At 42.4% G+C, this 22,563-nt stretch overlaps 1 protein-coding gene across 6 annotated transcripts in view; it reads right to left on the bottom strand.

Annotated features, from left to right (window-relative positions):
- Positions 1-22,563, bottom strand: part of LOC100745810 (ETS-like protein pointed) — a 146,539-nt gene that overhangs the window by 21,510 nt on the left and 102,466 nt on the right. For 5 of the 6 annotated variants that reach the window (XM_003485975.4, XM_012394513.3, XM_012394512.3 and 2 more), the window contains 3 exons: positions 19,599-19,715; positions 9,630-9,833; positions 4,861-5,124 (listed from right to left, as the gene is read on the bottom strand). In XM_003485975.4, the coding sequence (XP_003486023.1) occupies positions 4,861-5,124; positions 9,630-9,833; positions 19,599-19,715 (585 nt within the window). The remainder of the gene's footprint in view (positions 1-4,860; positions 5,125-9,629; positions 9,834-19,598; positions 19,716-22,563) is intronic. The other variant, XM_003485974.4, reaches the window with a different exon arrangement.

Raw genomic sequence — 22,563 nt, 5'->3', positions numbered from 1 at the left:
CGTCGAGGGCGAACGTACACGGACAGGAAGAAGGGACGAAAAAAAAAACATACACATACACGGCGATCGTGTCGTGAGTTCTGAATGAGCCAGAGGCTTTGTAGGTCCCCGAGGCGGTGTACGAACTATGAATGAACGAGTGAATGAATACAACCTGCGCCAACAACCATCAACCCCCCGTCACCCTTTTCCCTTCGCCGATCGTTTCATCCCTCTACGACCCTACTCGCCGGATTCTTCATCCCTCTACTGGAACGTTTGTTCCGCGGCCTTGTACGATCGTCCACAAGCCTCTCATTATGACATATGCTCGTGCTTCCACCTCGCCGCACTCCGAAAAACGATGTTTCCGATGGTCTTTCTATTCTTCGCTTTGGCTTTTACGAGCTGGATGACGGTTTAATTAAGTCAGCCCTGAATGTGGATTATCATAGTTTTGCTCGTAGATAGATAGCATAGCAGTTGGTCGTTCGATCACAACTCTGGAGGACCTTGTGAAACTCTGGTAATTACGTATTCGATGCAGAAGGAAACCACTTGGAAAGCGATCGTTAGCTAGTTACGTGCGATATATTAATTCTTATGTATTCACTCTCTTCTAACAGAGTACAATTTTAGGTTCTACACGTTCCTCGCATCTTCTTGCAAACGAAATAAAAGGATCCTCAACCCTTGAACCTTACGAAATTCTTTCCGATACTTTGATTAAAAGCCTCGACAAATTCCTCGCTGTTCAAGCTCACCATTTCCGCTCCACCACGCTATTCAGCTCGTTGCAACGACATCTAATACTTAAATATCGAGCATCCCCTTCGATCTACCCTCGACGTACCATATCGATCTCTCTCTCTCGAGGTATACAATGGCACACGTGCGGCTATAGTTCAGATATGAATAAAAGCAAGAGAAGAATATCGTTGGAGGACAGCGATGAAGGCTTGTGTGGCCGCTAAAATCCGCTCTTTCAGAGGACAACCGATTGGCCAATCAAAATGCCGTGTGGCCAGTCTCGGCTAGTTATCACGCGGTGGTTGCTTAACAAATAATCATTGTACTCGTCGGCACGATTGACTAACCTTTCCATAAACGTAGCGAATGGCGTCACGATGGCCGTACCTTTTTTGGCCCGGGTGTCAGTAAACCGTAGGGAATCGCTTTTGCGCGCACGGGATTCGACACCGTCTATAATTTATGCACGAGCGGCCGCGTGTGCGAGACCACAGTCTCTGTGTCCGTGCACGTGCGACGATCATACGTGACAAACGGAAACGATCGTCGTCCAACACTATCCTCGAAATATTTATCGACGTTCTATCGAATCACGATACGTTGACTCTTCGTGTCGATATATTCGGCCAATTGTAAAGGAATCGGTCTCGAAGGGTTGATATTTCGTTTGATATTCGAGCGGTGTGTTCGAGTTTCGTAAGGTTTGAACCTTGGATGACGGATTGTGCAGGCATTTGGAAAGCTCAGATTGCGGGATTTCGAAATTCCAGGGAGTTTGCAGTATATTTGTAAATTTGTTTTAAAAACGACGAATTCCTCCTTGGTTTGGTAATTGGAATTATTTATTACGAATTTCTGAAGAGCAGCGGAATGGTAAAATCGAGCTGATTGGCACTACGTTAGCATAGTTTCGTTGTCGTTGGAAGAAATTGAACGTTCTAGACCGAAAAATTGATCAAAAAATGATTGAAAGCAACAAGAAGATGCACTGGTCGTTTCATAGAATATTGATCTTTCTTGAATCTCGCTACCTTTTCGAACATTCCATATATCAATTTAATAAAATTTCTAACGTAGAACTTTGAGAAATTTTAATAACGAATTCTTCGTACGTACTGAATTAAGAAGGCTGAATCGAATAAATTAATTTCAATCGAAATTTACTAATCCAAATCTAACCTACATATTATTTCGTCGTAATTATATCTTTAACGAAATCCGTAATGTAACGGTACTTTGGAAATACCGATAGTAGTTCCTTTTTACGTAATAAATTAACATAAGATTCTAAATAATTTGAACAACGAATTATTATCAGTACTTGTAATTAAAGAAGAAAGATGGGAGTAGGCGCGACTGAATTAATTTCAACGAACGATTTCCATGTAAAAACGATAGGAAGATTTCGCAGATTTTTCATCGGGCTTGGCGTACTGTATCGTGATACTCGTGCACAAGTATAGAACGTGTCGTTGCAAGACGACCAACACAGGCGACCGTATAATAGACTCATTATTTCTGCTTGCCGGAGCACTGTTACGTTATGTATCGCGGCTCTTCGAGGTCTCTGGTTCGACTCTCGCTTATCCTCGCTTTCGACCTCCTCCTCTTGGAACCGATGCATTACGTTACTGCTGCACGCGCGTTCTCCAACTTTTCCAACCGACGGATCCTAGGCATAATTTATCCGATTATTCTAACTATTCATTATATCGTTCATTCAATCGCTACGATTCTGGAAAAACAAACAATCCTACGTTCCACTGCTTCGCTGAATCATCCTCGAGGAAGATAATTGCCAACTTCGGTACAAACAGAAGACTTTGAATTCGAAAATCGAGGAATTCTAAAAAGTTTGAAGAATACATGCTACTTCGAACCTTGGAGGAGAGACGAGAACAAGTTCTAAGGCGCGAAACGAAAGAACGCAGCGAAGATTTTTCAAAATTTTTATACTAGAAAAAATAAAAGAAACAAATCGACAGGATGGATATACATTTTTTTTTTACGAATGAAAGACGCGTAGCGATAAATAGCTCGGTCAAATCATACCTAGTTCCGAAACTAGGAAGGGAGTGACCGAGAGGCGCGGAGGAACATCGTGGATTTTTTATTGGACTAAACGCGAGGATGTCGAGAGAGGCAACAGAGCCCGGCGTCGTCTCCATTGTCCGCGGCGAAGCGTGCAGAGGGCCCGACTTTCCCTCGTTCACCCACGGTCACTGCTGCAATGACGTAAGGACCCCGGCTAGGTAATTGTTACCTACGCTACGAACGCTCGCCTCATAATGTTCTCCTCTGTTCCGTTCTATTCGACCCGGCTGCGATTCCCTAACGCGTATCAAACACGCGTGTACTCTTCGTCACTGTGTCACTAGCTTCGCTTCTTCCACAGAACCTACTCAGATTTTATATAGGAAATATCCAACCGATTCTTTACAAACATTTAAAATACGCGTCGAAATTCGTACCTAGGATTCTTCCCAACCGAAAACGATCTTCACAAGCGTGTCGTCCTCGTGCAAGTAGAATTATCCGAATTTGATTACGGTGGATTCCATGGAAGCAAGTTCTATTGGAATGGCGTAAAATAGAATTCGATGGAGCCAAATACCCGACTGTAACGACGTATCAGTGATACGACAAGCACGAACTGCCGTTTTCAAGGGATCACATTCCAATCCCGCTATGATATTCCACAATCTACGAGTTGCTACGGTCGATTAACCGAGAAACGAGGGAAAATATCGGGGCAACGACGAATTGTTCGATCGGATGAATGGGACAGCGATCTACTCCCCGGTGAACGATTTTCCATTGTTCGTCTGTGGAACGACGAGTCCTTCGGCTGAATGAGTTGCGTCAGAGTTCAGCCGATGAAAACGCCGAGAATAAGGTGAATCACAGCGGCGCGAATTGCGCACCATGAACGGGGCCGCGAGATATTGCAATCCCGTGAACCCTTTGCCCCGTGTCAGGTGGAAGTCTCGGTTAATGAGCCGACTTCTTCCAGCAAGCATCGCGAAAACCCTCGGTGAAATCGCGTGGATTGTCGCTAGCCCCCTTCTTCCTTCTTTCCTCGTCTCCTCGAGGAGGGACGATCCGACGACGAAACGGTTAAACGAGACGCGAACACAACGACGATAATGAGAGACTTGTGGCAACACGTGCAAACGCGGTGTGTAGAGAGATGCTATCAGCCACCCTGACGTAACAATGAGAAACTCCTCTGTGCCCGCCACTCGCAACGCTTTCCTTCGTTCGTCGCTCGCAATCGGGGAAATAAATAAATCGGCTTGTCGCACGCTGGACTTGCCATGCTCTTGCATCCTCTTCGTCTCTGCTCAGCGTTTCCCAACCTCGACTACGAGCTAATCTTCTAGGAGAATCGGTTGCGAGGAAGGAAAATCGGATTTTCTGGAAGTGATAGTCGGAAGTGACGATCTTTTTAATACGATGGACTTTCGTACAAAAATATAACAGTCGCTCTAAGACTGTTGAACGAGAGTGTAGATTAAAAGTTTAGCTATTTGCTCCTTGGAGTTCGATCTGCTCGTACTTTCCTTCTATACACGACAAAGTTGCTTTCGATCGAAGTAGAACATACTTAAATACCTAGAGGTCTTATACGAGATTTATGTTCAGAAGCAATAGTCGAAGAAGGTAAATCGACCGAGGGGTTGGGAAACGCTGAACAGAGTCCTAGAAGAATAGATTAACTCGTTGTTCCTGTGGCTGTGCCTACACCTCGCTCGAACAGGAGGAATTCGATGTTCAGTCGAGTCCATATTGTCAGCAAGAGTTTTACACGACCAACGAGAACCTTCCCAGGACAAGGCTGCTCGTCGTGTACCATGCTTCAACCCCTTTTAATTTATCACTTCGCGTCGAACCTTTACGTATCTCTTCCCTTGCTACACATCCGTTAACCTCGATCAATCTACACTTAGGTACAACGTTCGTCTCTCGTGTTTCCGTAAATGAATATTTGACTCTATATATTTTACGTCTCGTCCACGCGAAGCTGTACCATCGATTTTTCTACGTGTAAATCGATTAGAGTCCAATCTCGTTCGTTTGTTTTTTGAGGAAACTGGAGCAGAGGATAGATGAAATGTGAGAGACACTTACCATCGTTATGATACTGTCTCGAGGGCAGAGAGACCGCGGCGGAAGGTGGTTGCAACGGGGCCGTAGGTTGGTTTCCAGCGTTTTGAGGGCCGGACGAGTTCGAGGTGGCGGAACTCGCTGGCGTCGCTGGACTCTTGTGTTCCGGCGTCGCGCCCTGATGAGCACCGCTCTGGTATCCCAAGAAATCACCTAAATCTGGCACGCATACGCTTTCGTACATGTTGCCCGGCACGTTCTCCAGCGAGGCCTTCGCCGCGTCGACATCTGGATGGAAAACGGAACAAATTCCTCAGTTCGCCGCGTTCTGTCCACGGTTTTCTCGCCGACTATAGTCGCCGGTCGTCCCTGCTTCCTCGCGTATTACCGCAGATTTTTTTCTATTACCATTTCGTTCTAGGTTTGTTCTTTTTTTTTTTTTTATTCAAGGAGGAGAGGAACTGGAGGAGTAGAATCGGAGGAGAATCTTGGAAAGATGTTCTTGCGAAAATTTTCAAAGTCTCGAACCTCGGTTAGTCACGATCGGACCGTTTAAAGTGCGAGCTGAATACGACGAGAAAGAATGCTTCTTCGTACAGTATGCTCCGACGGTGCGAAGCGTAAAAACACGTCGACAGCGAAGCTCGATTTTGTAATTTTTATTACCCTTCGCGGTTTCCAGAATTTCTTAAGGTTCTAACTATTTACGATAGTCTTCGTAGTAGCGGAATTTATACAGTTATATAATTATTAGTAGCTTCTTAGTCTTCGTAGCTGCGATAAAGATGCAATAACGACGATAAATATACTTGTTGCTTTCCCATCTGTATGTTGCGGCGAAATTATGCATTTATCTATTACAATAAAATATTATCCGTCGCCTGCCGATACACCGAGCTTTAGAATCGCTAGCTTTACGACAATTGGAGGAATTCTAACGAACGATGGATATACGATGATGTTTACCAGCTTGAGAAAAGCGAAGACCCTGATCTTTACTACGTTCGAGTTCTAGAACGAGTCTAGAATATTTAATTGTTTCTAGTTTTTCGATACGTTAATCTTATTCCACGGTACAGTTATATCGTACACGTTAACACAGTGTTTACACAGCAGCAGAGCAACGCGGGAGGAGTAATTAATGTTTGTGCCCGTAGTTACGCGATTATAGAATTCCATGTCATTAAGCCAATTACAGTGGCGGCGGCGTTAAGCCGCGCGTGCAAACTCGGTCCCTGTTTTTACCATTCCGGCGCAAGAGCACCGCGAACGTAATCGTGATGAACGATCTAGCCGTGCTCCATTATTACGGCCATTATTGCGAAGGAGACGATTGCCATTGGCGTGATTCATCGACGAACCAAACGAACGATTCTGCGTTTCTGACCCGGTGAGCTTGCGCTATAGGAAAATCAATTCCATCCCAGGAAACCACTCCACCTCTTCCCTTTTCCTTTTCACCTAAGTTTCCTAACGACTTTGACAACCGAACGATATATAAAATGGAATTTAACGTTTTCACGAACGAGATAACACGCTACGAGATAACTTGACAATTTTTGTCGCACGTCCGAAATATCTTTCCCTCTGAAGGGAAGAGAAATTTATTTACAACCGATTCATTGGATTGACAACTAAGTGATTGCAGCTTTTGTCACTAGGTGATATTGATAAAATCCGCAGTCACTTAGTTGCCAAGAATATTTACGATTTTGTAGAAACGACACTGTACTACGATTCGACAGATTTAGGTTTCTCGCATAACGACGCAATGCACACGAGCGCGTAATCCTTCGATTAGAAATACGAGATTTGAGTGATCGGTACATAGCAATAAATTCTCTTGCGCGATAGCATTCGATTTTGTAATAAGCCAAATGAAGTTTACGAACTTAACCGATCGCCGTATTTCGCGCGAAATAGCGAAATTATAAAACAGAACTCTACGATCTTAGCGAACATCGGTCGAGTGCATTGTATCATTAAAACTATTAATCCTGCCAAATTACATGGCGTCGCCGCTATGAAATCGCAACGATGTCGCGTCGCATGTAATAATAAACAGAAAAAAGGAAATCTGAGATTGCGCAAAGGGCGACGAAACGACAGAAATTGGCTTGGACGAACGAACGATCGTTTCACCGGTGATTCCGATCGTGTACGCCTGCATCACGAGGATGCAGCTTTTTAGTTTCTACTTTTTTTTTTTTTTACGGCGCACGAGAGAGTTTCCTAATATCCGTTCTCGTTCGCGGAATCAAAGCGATTACCCACGCTATGTCGCGTCTACGCGCGTGCACCAACACACGTTGAATCGCGATTGGCCACGGATCACGAGCGTTCTTCCATTGTTCCATCCGGCGTATGAAAGAACCCTCGATAAAAATATTTCAGCTACGTACGACTATGACAAACTGGTTTACGAATCGACATAAAAAAAAAACTGTTATTTTTATGTAGATATTACGTATATGCTAATTTGCTGTTTTCTTTTATCAGACAGTCGTATCTATTTTACTGTGATGCGCTCTGTTATCTGAAATAATTATCCCGGCTCGTCTCATTATAGTGTTTCTACTCATTGTTTTCTGATAACAGAGATAGCTCGTATCAGTTACAGTCTGTTCCATATTTAGAAACACGATGGTACTCCTGTTATTTTATTATTATCAAATGCAAAGTAAGAAATAAAGTTACAAGGAAATAGATAAAACGTTATTCAAGAAATAGAATATTTATAACATTCGTTTCCTCGTAATAATATCACGGCGCGTCACGATAATCTTCCTCGTGAATGATTTTATTGAATTTCGAATGAACCTGGTCACACATTAATTAGAGTACAGAATAAGAAGAAGAAAAGGAAGCGTGTAACATCGGATAAAAATCGGATATGATGGAGGTTGGTGTTACGTGTGTCTAATCGGGCCATTCGATTGAATCGCGGTTTCCCCGGCTATCAGACGACACGAATAATCGATGAGGAAGTACGGGATTTTACTTAACGGGAATTAAATCATGGGTGAACCTCCGCTTCCTGCCCGGATCATTTCATACCTTGTCCCTCTTAGCCTCCCTTTCTCTTTCTCTATCCGTCTCTCTCGCTCACGCCCTTCCTGTCCACATCGGCGAAGATGTAGAAGTTCCAGGGAAACTTCCTTCCAACGATATACGATACGAACGATCAACGTCCCGCGACTAACCTCTCGACGATAGATCCTCTGCCGAGGAAAGGGAGAAGCCGAAGAAAGTCCTTCTTTACATGCTGTATTTTATCTGATTTCACAATTTCGTAACTTGACATCTTACGATATATAGACGTTCGTTAAATTTCTTTTATCTTTAAGAAACGATATCGTACAGTTTCCTTTCGATTAATAGTTAAACGCATTATTTGATTAACGATCGACGAAGAAACGTATAATCCGCGGCGAACGAAAGATTTGCCAGCTACAGAAATGATCAACCTTTGTATTCTACGGTTAAACGGCGATAGCTCTTGCGCCGAATTAAAAAACACCGCTAGACGAATCTCTGGAATAAATTGAAAATGACGACTACTTGGATGACCGTCTCCGATACTCTTAGAAGGAAGAAGAAAACCATCGTGCGCGCGCGTCTTTTCTGGAAAATGAACAACCAACGTGAACACGAACAAGTATTATACCGGTGCTTCGATTTCCACCCTCTTTCCCGTAAAAATCGCTGGGTCCATTGTAAAGTATCCTGGTCTCTATCTTGTAATCGAAACACGAGTGGGATTACCGGGTTGCATGCGCGCTTTTACACACAGTGATCCATACAGACGTTGGTCGAGTGGTCCGAAAACCACCTAAGTGGCCGAGGCAATGGCACGGGAGCATTCTGGTGGCACAGGATATCCGGAGTGGGAGTTTCTATGGCGCACGGCTCTTTTTTCCTCCATTCTCTCCTTCGTTTCGAATAAAAAGTGCCGATTCAACGCTTCGAAACGCTGAAAACACGAAGCTCACACACAGAAACAGAGAGGATACGCGTCTCGCTTCCACGATCTCGTCATTGTTCCCCCGTCGATCTTTCTCTTTTCCTCTTATTCTTTCTTTCACTCTCACTATTACTCTCTCTCTCTCTCTCTCTCTCCGTATTGCCTCGTGTGTATAGGTACCTGTGCCTGCCGTGACATTGCGATTTTACGGAAATTCGATCTGTGTTTTTGTTCAGCGGACTATAGGATGTCCCCGTGCTAGCCCAAGGAAAATGATTCTTCCGCTCCAACCTGTTTTCCCTTCTCGCGAATCTTCAGAAAATGACCACTCCCTTCTATTTTGGAGAACAGGGGGATATAAGAGGTTCTTCTTTTACTTGGAAGAAGATCCTTTCTATTTCTAGGGGAAGTAGTATGTCGATGATTCAATTTTTTAAATATCTGACGTATAAAGTAAAATCGTATATCCCGCATAAACTGAACGTTTGATCGACAATTAAGTCTGTCTTTCCATTTTGCGAGTCTTCAGAAATTTCGATTGAAAATTCTCTTTTATTTTCTAACGTAAGGGGATACGGAGGTCTGTTATTTCCTTTTTATTTTGTTGTTCGAGAAAGATTCGAGTGTCTTTCTTATTTTCTCGAGAAACTATCTTATCGATGATTGAATTTTTCGACATTTTTATATCGTATTGTAATTAATTAATGGGGAATTCGAAGAGATTTTATAGATGTTAAGGGGGGGTAATTAACGTGTTGACTTCGCACGAGGATAAGGGTAGCAAACGAAGAGAGTATGGAAGGAAGAAGAAGCAGAGAAAGTCACGTACCTTTCTGCAGGATCTCGAGGTGTTCCCATAGGATATCGCCCATGAAGGCCGGAGCACGTGCCAAAAATGATTCCTTGCCCATGGCACAAATCTGTTTCCCCGTCATGTTCTGCCAGGGTTGCATCGCCACACCAGCCAGGGAGAATTCCCCTATGGCCCAGTGCAACCAGTGGGCGACAGCTGCTTCCGACCATTGCCTCGGATCTGAAAAATATTATCACCAGGTTTTTTTAATCTCGCCACACCCACTTACATTCCTTTTCTTGTACTTGAACGTATGAACCGTCGTTCCAATTTTTCTTCTTCCGACATTTAGCGATATCGAATGCTGAACAATTATTTAGAATCCGTTATGCGGCAAAATCAGTGGAAGGAAGTGAAAATAAACGGAGGAACATAAATAAACGAGCAGAACGATGAATGAAAACCTAGGATGCAAACAACAGGCTTAAAATGTAAATAAATAACACAAAAAAGGAGGCTCCAATATAATCAAATGAATTATCAATTTAATCGAAGAAGTAGCGCAGACGCTCTGCTAAATCATGAAAAGTGGCAAGGAATACTAATATATTCAAATAAACTTTTTATATAGTCTTTTTTTTGTAGATGCTAAGTAGTCAGTCGTAAAATCGTTGCAGCACAAATCATGTAACAGCCACATCTATCAAAATCAATGCGTAAAACGTAACAAGAAGTTGCATAAATATTCATGCCGAAAGAGTTCTTAACGTTTGATATTCGCATCGATGACTGAAACAAGAGTGTTACTACGATTTCGATCGATATCTCTTTAGATCGCAAAGAAACAGCAACAATATCTTTTTTTTCCGATAGCCGGTCGTGTAATCGATCGGCAAATAACTTACGCTGCCGTCATAAAATCGCGAAGCGTTTAACACTGATCCACGCTGAATAAAAAGCACCTAACTGTTGAAAATGATTATTCAAATCGGGTCGGTGATTAATGACGATCTCGCTGCTTTCAAACAGGAAACGATCGATATCTATTCTAATGTCTCGACGAGTTCTAACGTTCCCGTCTTTCACGATCGTTCTTTTTTCTTTTCGCGTGTTTCTGACAATAAAAATTCTCGTCGCCACTCGTCCGTACACACACAGTTGAAAAAGGATCACGCTCCGACAAATCGTTTCGTTATCGCGATTTAACGAAGAATAACGCGAGATTGCCGTAAAACTTCGAAAGCTGAATTTACGGAATTTTTAATTACATGGAAATCACAGAGGTGAGAAATCGAAACGAGGAATAACACGATGAAAGCAAATCGATTTTTGATTTTAATGAAGTAACGATGAAAATGGTGACGAGGTGAGAAAGGAAAGATTATAGAGGCGAGACAAAGGCTTTTCGAATACCAGAAAGATATTGCGTCGGGTTGACGACATGATCGGTACTCGGGCCCGGCCATCTTTGGTAGAAGCAATACCGAGAAACATTGGAATGTCCCATTTGAGGTGCGCGCCCATATTTGCACGCGTGTCTTGCATTGTTTCGCGGTATCTTCCCGCGTGAAAGTACAGTTCGGTTCGTAATGCAAACAGAAATTACGACGAACCCATCCTCCCTTAACGCGAGGCCTTCTTCCTTTCTTTCTCTACGCCAAATGACAAAAGAATTCGTCGAAACGTGATCAGACGAAACATCATCGATTTTTGCTCTCGAATATTTCCGAACTTTTTTCATACTTTCACTCTTTGCGGCGACGTTTTGCGTCAATGCAAATGTTTTAAATCTCTCTCTCTCTCTCTTTCTCTCTTTCTCTCTCAGGAACAAAAGAAGAAGAAGGATCTTGAGCAACGCGTCTTCGAATTTAATTCTTTCGAGTGTCGAAGCGTTCGGACGATTTAGAAGTACGTTCCCGAACTTTGCTCTTTTTGGTATTCGAAACTGGTTCGTATATCCTGAGTACTTTGTAAATACGAAAAGTGGAACATATAACATTCTGCGAATAGTAATGGAGACTCTCACGCAGTGAAAATTTTAATGTTGCAATTTATTTATTTACTCGTTTATTCGCCAAGATTAACGTCAGCGTGAAAAAAGCCGTAGCGTACAGAGAACAAAATACAATGATAGAGAGCCGTTGTGGGATAATGGAAATAGTGGGTACATTCGGTCTGAAACCAGCACGTGAACAGAAAGATCGATTGAAAAGTTTCAATTGGAAAATAATAGCCATACAAAAGGTGTTTTAAGAAAGGCTGAAAAGATATCGGAGAAAAATAATTCGGATAAGAGAATATAAAGATTGTGGAATGTTTAACAGTACCTACACCGTTCGCAACGTTTCGTTCCTTTAAAACGGTTTCATAAAAAATTTCATTAACAGAGTCCTCGAATATTCAAGCTAATCGCTTATTTGCAATTAAAAACATCGTGCTCCGTCACGGAAAATGAAATATGACCTCTCATGAATAATAATTGAATCTCACGAAGTGAAACTTTTCTATCGCAATTGACTAGACATTAAATTCGATCCCATCGCCATATAGAATTAACTTAATAAATACTGTTTTTAAACGAGAACAGGCTGGAAGAAGCATCCACTTGTTGCATATTTTCTCGTTTCGTCGATAATCTCTAACCGGCGGCGTCGCGATCTGCATATTTCTCTCTCGGGGCGATGATAATGCACGAAGAATAATCTAATGTAATACAGGACTTTTAACTCCCACCCGTTGTTTCACCTTATCTGCCAGTTGATTACGTCGTAGGAAACTAATTGCCTAGATTAGTCTATTGCGGTATGGTTGATTAAAAGCTGTAACCAATGTACGCGCGGACAAGAGAGAGAGAGAGAGAGACAGAGAGAGAGACAGAGAGAGCCTTCGAGTGAACCGACCCGATACTACGCTCTGTAATCGCTTCTTCTACCCTCGCGCGCAAATATCTTACCTTGGCTCGTTTTTTCCGCATTTATTTACGTCTATTGCTGTATCGTCTAACGCGAAAATTACACCGACGTAATTACGAAACGGGAAAACGGAAGGAAATTCTGTGGAACGATTACCAAGCTCTCGTAGTTGCTTTATTGGAAAGCCGAATCTCAATTTTGCTGCACATCTGACGAAACTTCTCTAATTAACTCTGCTGCGAGCAGGTTAATCTTTTACGTCCGAATCTCGATTTCCTTTCGATCGAGAAAGCCACTCGTTTTTTCTAAAGGTTTCAAGGATACCGTAGTTTAACGTAACGCAACGTAATCACATCGATGCATACCTTTTCCCTGGTTTCTCTGCAACTTGAGAAGTTTCCTAACGATGAAAAAATATTGTCTGATCGAGAGTAATCCGTAGAACGCAGCAGAGGCGAGCTAAACGCAACCTTTCGCTCTTTCGACTCTCGGTCGCTGGCAGCTTCAAGACCGAAGGCAATTTCGATTTCTTCCACGAGGAAACGTTTCGAGACCTTCTCTCGGCCGAACGAAAAGAAAAAAAAAAAGAAAGAAAGGAAAAAGAGGAACCCAAAATAGCTTCACATAACCCGACCATTTAGGAGGTGGTTAAAAGCGAAATAAACGGAGTAATCGTGAAAGAATGAGCGGAATGAGGGTAAAGAGGGTGGAGGAGTGTCACCAAGAGCAAGAGGGAGAGCAGTCTGTTAACAATGCTGACAAGGAATAAGTTCGGCAAACATCGGCGCGATCCTCAAATATCGGCGGTCGCTTTGATCGTGCCGTGCCGTTAGACACTCGCGCGAGCCAAGTCCTCTTTGCTCTCTCTCACCTTTCCTCTATTTATGTATTATCGCCGCGACACCGATCCCCGGGCTCGATCCTCCTCGTCGACTGGTTGGCTGGTTTTCATCGTTTCCACGAATGGAAACGAGGAATATCTTCCATTCATAAAAACGGCGTTACTCTCGCGAGTCACGTAGCGACGCGCGACGACGATCGCGAGATCCGTCCGCGACTCCGCGATTTCGCTATGGCCATCCAAGGACTAAGGCCGACGACGTTCTTCCTTCTATTCTTTTTCGCTCTATCCGATCATTATGCCTCTTTCGTCGGCCACCTTTGATTTCTGATCGCGATTTCTGACGTCCGCTAGTGCACCATGCTAGTGCACACGAGTTTCCCAGGACCGCTGATGGTTACTCGAGATCGGCGTGCAATGAGACCGTGAAAATTCAGGGCTGTACGCGATATTGAAATTGTATCTGTTGCAGAGAGACATAGACAAACACAAGATAAAGAAAGAGGGACAAAAAGAGGTATAGGTTTGGTATTGAAAAGCGTATAGTTCGCTTTTATCATTTTTTAACACGAATTTTATAACACGTTTGAGAGAGTTACTTGATTTTGATGGGTTTTGGCCCGGTCTTTTGTCGGTTCGCTCAAACTATTAGAAAGCGAAACTACTTCCTCGTTGCGATAGCACCTTAAAAATGAAATTAGGTAGAAGCTGGATACTTTCGAATCGGAGGATTACCGTTCCTTTTTTCTTCTTCTTTCTTGCTAGCTCCAGTTACTCCATTATAGTTTGTATTTTAAACCGATTATTATTATGGAAGATATACTATTTTTGCTCGGAGTTTCTTAGAACATTTATATAACCGAAATATTTGCGATTATTATCAAAGAGAGATAGAGACACCGCGAATTGTCGAGAACTCAAGGGTGCCTAAGAGCACCGGTGGAAGCGATCCAGCTAGTCGAGAGATCTTCAAACAGAGATAATCGCCGCAGGTGTCACGCGCAAGCATTTTCGACAATAATCGAGAAATACCGACTGTGATTTCGGTCGGTTGGTTTAGGAGCCGTCTGGCTTGCGCGAGGGCCAAGCAGTTTACCTACGATACGATGTACCTGCCCTCCAGTGATAAATTTCACCGGCCCCTCATGGACAGGTGGACGCCAATCTCATTCTCCTCCTCGTCTCTCTTTTTTCGTTTCCTTTTAATTTCGTTTCGTTTCTATGGATCTGTCTGACTCGACCGATCGAAACGCGTCTCGATGCGAGGTTATGGCAGTTCACACTGAAGATTTTAATTAACCATCTTTAACATCATGTTTCTACTTTTGCATTCTATCTTCTACTAAGATCGTTTATCGCTTTCCATTGAACGCTCCGATGTTAGCACAGCGCTATGTTCGACGTTCCAATTTACATTGCAATTTCAATTTCGTTTCGTACAATGTCTTCTAGAACATTCGTTTCAATTATTGCAGGATATTACTGCAATAATAAATCATTCTAATTATTACGACCGTGTTATTTCAACTCATTTTGGTAACTTTAGTAACGTGATCGTCACTTTTTTTTCTCTTCTCCTTGTTTCTTTATTCTTTCGTCAACTTTCTCTCTCGCTTCGATCGAATTCGTCAAATGACGATATCTGCCAATAAACGAGGAAATAAACGATATTTCTATACTTTGTTGACCATTTCTCTCATCCCTGAGATCGCAGAAATTCTCGACGAGTCAACGAAAAAATATCAACGTATCGAGACTTCGACCTGGGATTCGATCAACGCAGAATATTAACCGCGAGGATCTCGATGATGTTTGTCCTCGATGATCGCGCGAGTTCGAAGATGGCAAGTCTCGGTGGCGAGCAACATTCTGATAGTGTGTCGATGCGGTACGTGACGAGCCGTGTCTCGATTCGACAAAGGGGATACATCCTTGGCGGCGCTTATTATTCATAAGAAAGGCAAATTCTGAATAAATCATAATAACGAATGCGTCAGAGGGTTCTGACGTCCTGCAATGCAATCGCGAATGCACGCCGTGTCTCCGTGCAGCAGGTGCTTCGTCGACGGTTGTAGCACGCACGGTACCAAACTTCGAGAAATGGATCGTGTTAACATCAAACTACTTGCAATTCCACTTACTCGTTAATTGTCTTTCCGATTGATCCAGACAGAAATCACGATAGTGTGAGTAGTACACGCGATATATTGTGTTGTTCGAATGAAGAATACCAACCCCTTCTTCGTTTATGGTTCCACTTCAACTACACGTTACAGATCAATTTATGATTACCAGACTGCGGATGTTTATGCAGGTTCATATTTTTATCGATATGATCGAAAAATTGAAACTTAACTAAAGCGTTGTTTCACCTATTGAATATTCTATCGCGTGCTTTATTTTCGATGTTGTATATATTTTTTTTTATAAAACACAAACAGCTTCAAATTTCTTATGAATGCAGAGAATCCTATTATGGCAATATACAATCGGCTGGTTGCAAGTGGATAAAATTTATACAGGATGGTTGGTAACTGGTGGTACAAGCGGAAAGGGGGTGATTCTACGCGAAAAAACAAGTCGGAAATATAAAATAAAAATTTTTTTTGTAATTTTTCCATCGGGACAAAGATCTACAGTGAGATCCGTTATAACGCACCGCACGCGTACCGAGCGAAAATTCAAAGTCGATTTTCTCGAAAACAAAGCCTCGAACGAAACAATTTTTATTCTATATTTTCGACTTCTTTTTTCGCGTAGAATCACCCCCCTTCCGCTTGTACCACCAGTTACCAACCATCCTGTATAAATTTTATCCACTTGCAACCAGCCGATTATTGCTTGGCGAGACTATCTTTCTATTTAAAATCTTGAACGAATTTGTCGATTGTCCACACAGTTTCTTCGACTTCATCGACTTCTGCACACCATTTTCTACTCTATCCTTCGTTCTTCTCCTCCTATTGCTTGTATACGTGAGTCAGGCAACGTTTTATGCAATAATATCAACTTTTTCTTCAGTTCAACCAGCAATCCAAGAAAGAAGGTTTATGCAGGCTTAGCTAACCCGAGCGATGCATTAGCGTAGAGCTGCAGTACAACGTATTTATACACGTATTTGTCTTACTACTGTCTCACAGCGATTGTATCACCCCGACGCTTGTTTTCCTCTTACTATATATCACCTTTCTTGTGAAAGGGATCTTTCTCGTTTAATTAATAAATTAAATTTAATTAAAAATCCGCAGTCTAACGATCGCTAATTTTTAATGTAAAGAATTGTAATTAATGCCGGGGTACAAACGAAACTTTGTTAGAAATATTACGTCTAATTATAAATACGACCATAATTCATACTACGATTCATAATTCATAGTGTGATGTGATAGTGCGAGACACGGCAAGCGGTTAAACAAAAAGAAGACTTTGGTATCATACCGATATAATTACTCTTACATACCGATATAATTACTCTTAATGTCTAATATAAAACGAAGGAAATGTCTTCTAGAATAATAAAATTCTCGTTTCTCCCTCTGACCTTGTGTTTCAAAATCTTCAAACTCCAAATTCTCGTTCTCTTCATTTTGGATATTGTACGTATCGATATAATCTCCATGAAGAAGACTGATTGCAAATTGCCTAGTAGATATACGAAAACAAAAATATATTGTTTTTAACAGGAATAGCGTGCATTTTTGCACCTTTAAACTTTGTATAAATCAAATAAAACACAATAAATTTTCAATCCAAAGAATCGAAATGAAAGCTGCAGCTCGAACGAAGCTTCGTTATAAATACAAATTGCCTGAGTTGGATTGCAAGCATAATTCATATTATGACTGTGATACGATACTATGAGGCAAGGCAAGGGATTATGTAGAAAACCTTGATAACATATTGCAATTTATCCTACATCGTTGTCTAACACAAAACGAAAGGAGATATTTCCTGAAAGAATAAAATTCTCGTTTCACTCGTTTCCCAAACTCCAAATCCTCTTGTGCTTTAATTTGAATATTTTATATACTCGAATGAATAAAACTAACTTCCAGTGTAAATAAGCAGTTGAAAATAAAGCTGCAGTTCGAACGAGACTTTGTTACAAATACAAACTGCCTTTAAGTTAAGTTGAAACCATAATCCGTACCGCAAGTCCTAACATCGTAAGGGACTTGTACTTCAATCCGACTCGTATCCGCTTAAATGAAAAACCGTGATACCATGGCGCTATAATTTAACCTACGTCAATCTCTACCATAAAAGAGCTATCTCCCAAAAGAATAAAATCCTCCTTTGATCTCCGCTCCAAAATTTCCAAACTCCAAATCCTCTTACTCCCTTAAATCATCATCAGCCTACAGCCAAACTGTGACAAACGCCAGAGCAAAGACAATGGACGTCGAGAAGAAGATCGATAGTACAGAAGAGTAAAGAACAAAGAAACGAGAAAGGAAGGATCAAAAGACGATATTATAGAGAAAACTAGAAGAAAAAGGTGGCAAAAAAGAAGGAAGAAGAAAGGACTAGAGAATCAGCGCGACTGCGGACCGCTGTAAAGTGGAACGGCGCGAGGTTGCTCGTTAGGTTCACGGAGGTCAGACTGTAGGTGATCTGGCCGGAGGGTACGAACCCGGGGCATGTAGACCGGAAGTAACGTCACACCCGCGTGGCTCTGAATGCGCATACCGGATGTGTGGCATCGGCTCCCCATCAGAACCATCAACATCACATTCACAATTCCTGCACATCGCCGCCTCGTCGCACATCACATCACATCGCGTATATACTCGCGCGTCTCCGTGCACGCACGCACGCACTCACTCACTCGCTTACTCACGCACGCATGCACGCACGCACGCACGTACCATTGCACGCAGCAAGGTTTTTCCCGGTTTCGAAAGGGCACACACGCAGACCATACTCCGATTTTTCGACAAATTTCTCTCGTTCGCGGTCGACTGTGACGCGTTGTGCAACCAAACGAGAAGCTCGTTCGAGTATCGTGCGCTGAAGTTTCCAGAGGTTTTCGTTCTGCGGAATAATCGTTTCGAGTTGTCGCGTTTTGCTTCTGTTCTTTAGGCGTGCAGGATATTTTAGAGCGGATTTCTTTTTCGGAACTGCTGAGAGCAATGCTCTTGGTCTCGAAGAGTGAGACGAACAAAGTATCGAGGTTTTCAGTTTCAGAAGTGACTGGCATAACGTACGTGTTAGTACAATTTTTGGAGAACGAGAGCGCGTAAATAAGACAGATTTTCCTACGGGGTTGTTGGATCGACTTGGAGCTGAAGAGTAGATAGACGCAGAGAGTAGATAAAGTTTGGAAATTTTGAAATTTTCGAAGGATAGCGAGGTCATAGAGAGTGGAACAGGATATACATTTTAGCTGGAGAACGCGGAATGTTAAAAGATGTTAAGACGAATGTTAAAGAATGTCGTAGTTAAAAGGAATGATATGTATCGAGGAATATTACGTCGATTAAAACCTCGATTGATCATACTTATTAGAATAGCAACCGGGAAAAAACGCAAATGCCACAAACCGTTGCAAAAACGCTGGGGCTTGATTAATCAGCATCTGCTTCTGACTCTCGATTCTCAATAAATGCATTTTCCGAGGATATCTTAATCAGGATCAATAAATGTATCCAGTCTTGATCAACATTTATGCTATACCGAGCTGATTAACGTCTTAACGATACATTCAAGGCGTCTCTAATACCTTCTTAATGAGATTAGATTCAAGAACTTCGATCTCATCCAACACACTGAAACATTCTATCTTTCAATATCGATCCACGAGATTCTCGACGAGAAAAAAAGAAAAAAAGAAAAAGGGACATTCTGTGACATAGAAGATAAATGTCTCTATTAGCAAAAAAAAAAAAAAAAATTCTTTGAGATACGAGATAAAAGAAGAAAAAAATAGATCATATACATTTGCAGGCTATAGTTCACATCGGTATAGAAAAAGCAATCGAACAAACACGTACACAGAGATCGGATGAAAACGTCAAAGCTCGCGAATAGGATCACGAGTATCGCGGCAATGATCCTGTAATTAGAAGTCGTTGAGAAACCTGTACGCCATGGAACGTGCATAAGGAGGAAGGGAAAAGAGGCGAAGTAAGAAAGAAAGAAAGAAAGAAAGACGAAAGAACGTTTTCCACGAGGTTGGAATACGAGTATACACGGTATTAAGAGAAGAAGAAGAAGAAGAAGAAGAAGAAGAAGGAAAAAGGCGGCACTCACCTTTGGTTATGTTGAGGCGGACTCGTTCCTTCTCCCAGGAGGCGAAAGAGGCCTCCAGGGCCTCGGTCATCTTCTTGTTGGTCCCAGGTGTTAACGGCGGCACTTGTGCCGGTATATCTGCAACGTGAGGATACGCTCAAATTAAGCGGCCGCGTGTACCACAATACATTTGATATGGTAATAATATACTTAATAATATACTTAATATACTCAACTGGATAATATACTTAACTGGAAATTTGTGCGAGGGCTAACGAAAAGAAAACATAGTATTTTTTGAATTTAGATTTTCCAAATTTCTATGGTGGAGAAGTCGACATTTATCGAATACGGGGCTGTTTACGTTTGAAAATATCACAACCTGGACGTTGGGGTTCCCAGTGATTCAGCAATCTCACACAACTAAAATTCCTCGTTCGAATCTAAATTCCCTCTGCGCTACGGTACATAATAAACAAACTCTACAAAACCAGAATTACCCCACAATTACACACGCAATTTTAAAATCTCCCACATTAATTGTGCCGGTGATTATGAAAGTGTGCTAAATCAAGAATCTAAAACAGATGAGTTTATCGGTTATCTCGCTTTGCTTCTACTTACGTTACGATAATCTGACATCATCTTTGCGAAGTAAATAATAGAAATCGAAGCGTTGCATCGAGTTGATTATTGCGTCGTTCAACAAAATTCGCTTTGTCCGTCAAACGCGAAACGTTAAATATCTTTCTGAATCACCGGCGAAACTATGACCAACGATCCCAATTTCTCCGACACCTATACAGCTCCGAGACCTACCCTAAACCATCTCCTTCCTAATGAAATACCTTGCCATTCTCAAAGCTCTCTCAACATCCGTACACATTATACGTATACGTATACTTCCAACCGAGCACAAACATTGTCTATGAAAATTATCGGTAGGTGGTAAACTGCGTGTTTGTTGGAAAAGGGGAGACAGGTAGAGAGGCAGACAGACTCGGAACAGTCGGGATCGGTGGATGTGTGAGAAGCCAGGTTAATGGTACTTCTCACAAAGCGGCGTGCACGCGGTCGCGCGCGCGTCAGCGTGCAGAAGAGAGAGCCGGAGGAGCGTGTAGACGGAGGAGCGTCAGGTGTCGCGGCGGCGGCGGCGGCAGGAGCAGCGAAAGCGAACAGAGGCGAGGGGGGCATGCACACTACATCCTAGATAGCATCGTCGTAAAGAGGGGTGCAACTGGCGGGCAGGTGCAGGTGCATCGTCGTTGTAGGTACGCTTGCTCTATGCCGTGCACAACGCGGCGTACGCCTTATGGCGCGATCGCTCAATGCTCTCCTCTCCGCGATTCTTTGTCTACCATCTATACGATATACAATATATATGAGTAGACTTTGAAAGTTCTTCGGGGTTTAAGATTTCCTTAAACTATCTGTAGCGTACATCGAGTTCCTGATGGTTTCGTTGAAAGTTTGACGGTACGTTATTTTCACGTATGCATCACCTATGTGGCATTTAATTTTTTTTTTAGGGAACCTAGCTCTATCGAGATGGAAATATTCGTTTTTGAAGTTGAAAGTTTTGTATGATTGTCGAGTCGCTGCAAAAATGACTTTTTAATTAATCGCGGAGAAGCCGTTACTACGAAATTGATAGAAAAAGTAATACGTAAAATGGTTAGAAGAATCTTTTTCTTTCTTTTTTTTTTTTTTCTTTAAGGAAATTTAGCCTTCGTCTCGTCGTTTTTGGATAAAAGTACGTGCGTACTGCGAAGTATGCGATATCGGTCATTTCTGCGCTCAAAGTGCCGTATATTATAACGCGAAGTTGCGCCGCTCTGCCCATTTCTGAATTGTTTGTCAGTGCGCGCGCGTAGAAAGTACAGACAGCCAAGAAATTCCTTCCTACACGGAGAATCTCGGACATGCGCGAAGAATATGATTTTCGAGTCTCGGCGTGCTTTGATCTCGAAGAATATTATCGCGCCACAAATATCTTAAGATGTTCTTTGATTTCGTTTCATACGTTATTCCAGTTTGTCAGGCGATACTGTTTTCTGTCTGGCATTTACGTACGAGCACGCATTTGAAATTCCTGAGGGGATGGTTAAGGATTGAATTTTGTTTCGTTATCTGATGTTCCTTGTCTTTTCATTACGGGCTACCTTATCGTAGGTTAGACTGGAGTTTTGGGGTGAATTTGTGAACGATTCGAGGCTAGAAATTAGCCTAGAACGTTTCGATGGCCAGGCAATACTTAATAGCTCTGCAGATTATGCTTCTACGAAATGTCTTTAACTGTTACAATTTCGTTCGAGAAAAAATCCATCGTTTTGGAAAGTCTATATCAGAAGGAAGCTGAAGACCTGCGGCCATACATGACCAGACCACTGGCTTTATTTTCACACAAGCCACCGTTCTATCTTATCAAACTTGCTTCGTTACGTTTCTTCCGTTTTCGATAAACGCAAATTATCCGTCAGGCTCGAACTTTATTCTCTTCGCTTCTACGAAACGAAGCTTTAAAACGAAACCTGTTCTCAAAACAGTAAATCGAACGATTTATGATTTATCAAGATTTACGAAGAAGGAAGAAAGAAAGGAGGAGGAGGAGGAGGAGGAGGGAGAAGAAGAAGAAGAAGAAGGAAAAGACGAAAAAGAAAAGGAACAAGGAGACGAAGAAACAGGAGAACGCGTTCTAGACGAAAGAAACTTAGGATGGCGCGGTGCGATAAAAATCGTGTTTCCTTGGGGAACGCGGGGATATCTGCACAGCTGGATTTGCATGGCTATAAGCTCTTCCAACGGCGTACCGCCGAAAGTCCATTAAGTATGTATGGCGTGCACGCACGGTAAGTCTCCCGTAACCCATAAGCACCTTTGTCTCAACGCGCACAGGCACACGCGGCCGCGTGCGTGTGCGTACAGCCACTCACGAACACGTGCGAGCCAACAAATTTGCATGCCGGCGCGCTGGTTACAAACGTAC

Source organism: Bombus impatiens, unplaced genomic scaffold (genome assembly GCF_000188095.3).
Source record: "Bombus impatiens unplaced genomic scaffold, BIMP_2.2 scf_0091, whole genome shotgun sequence".
Classification (NCBI taxonomy): domain Eukaryota; kingdom Metazoa; phylum Arthropoda; class Insecta; order Hymenoptera; family Apidae; genus Bombus; species Bombus impatiens.
This window is presented reverse-complemented; position numbering and strand designations above follow the sequence as displayed.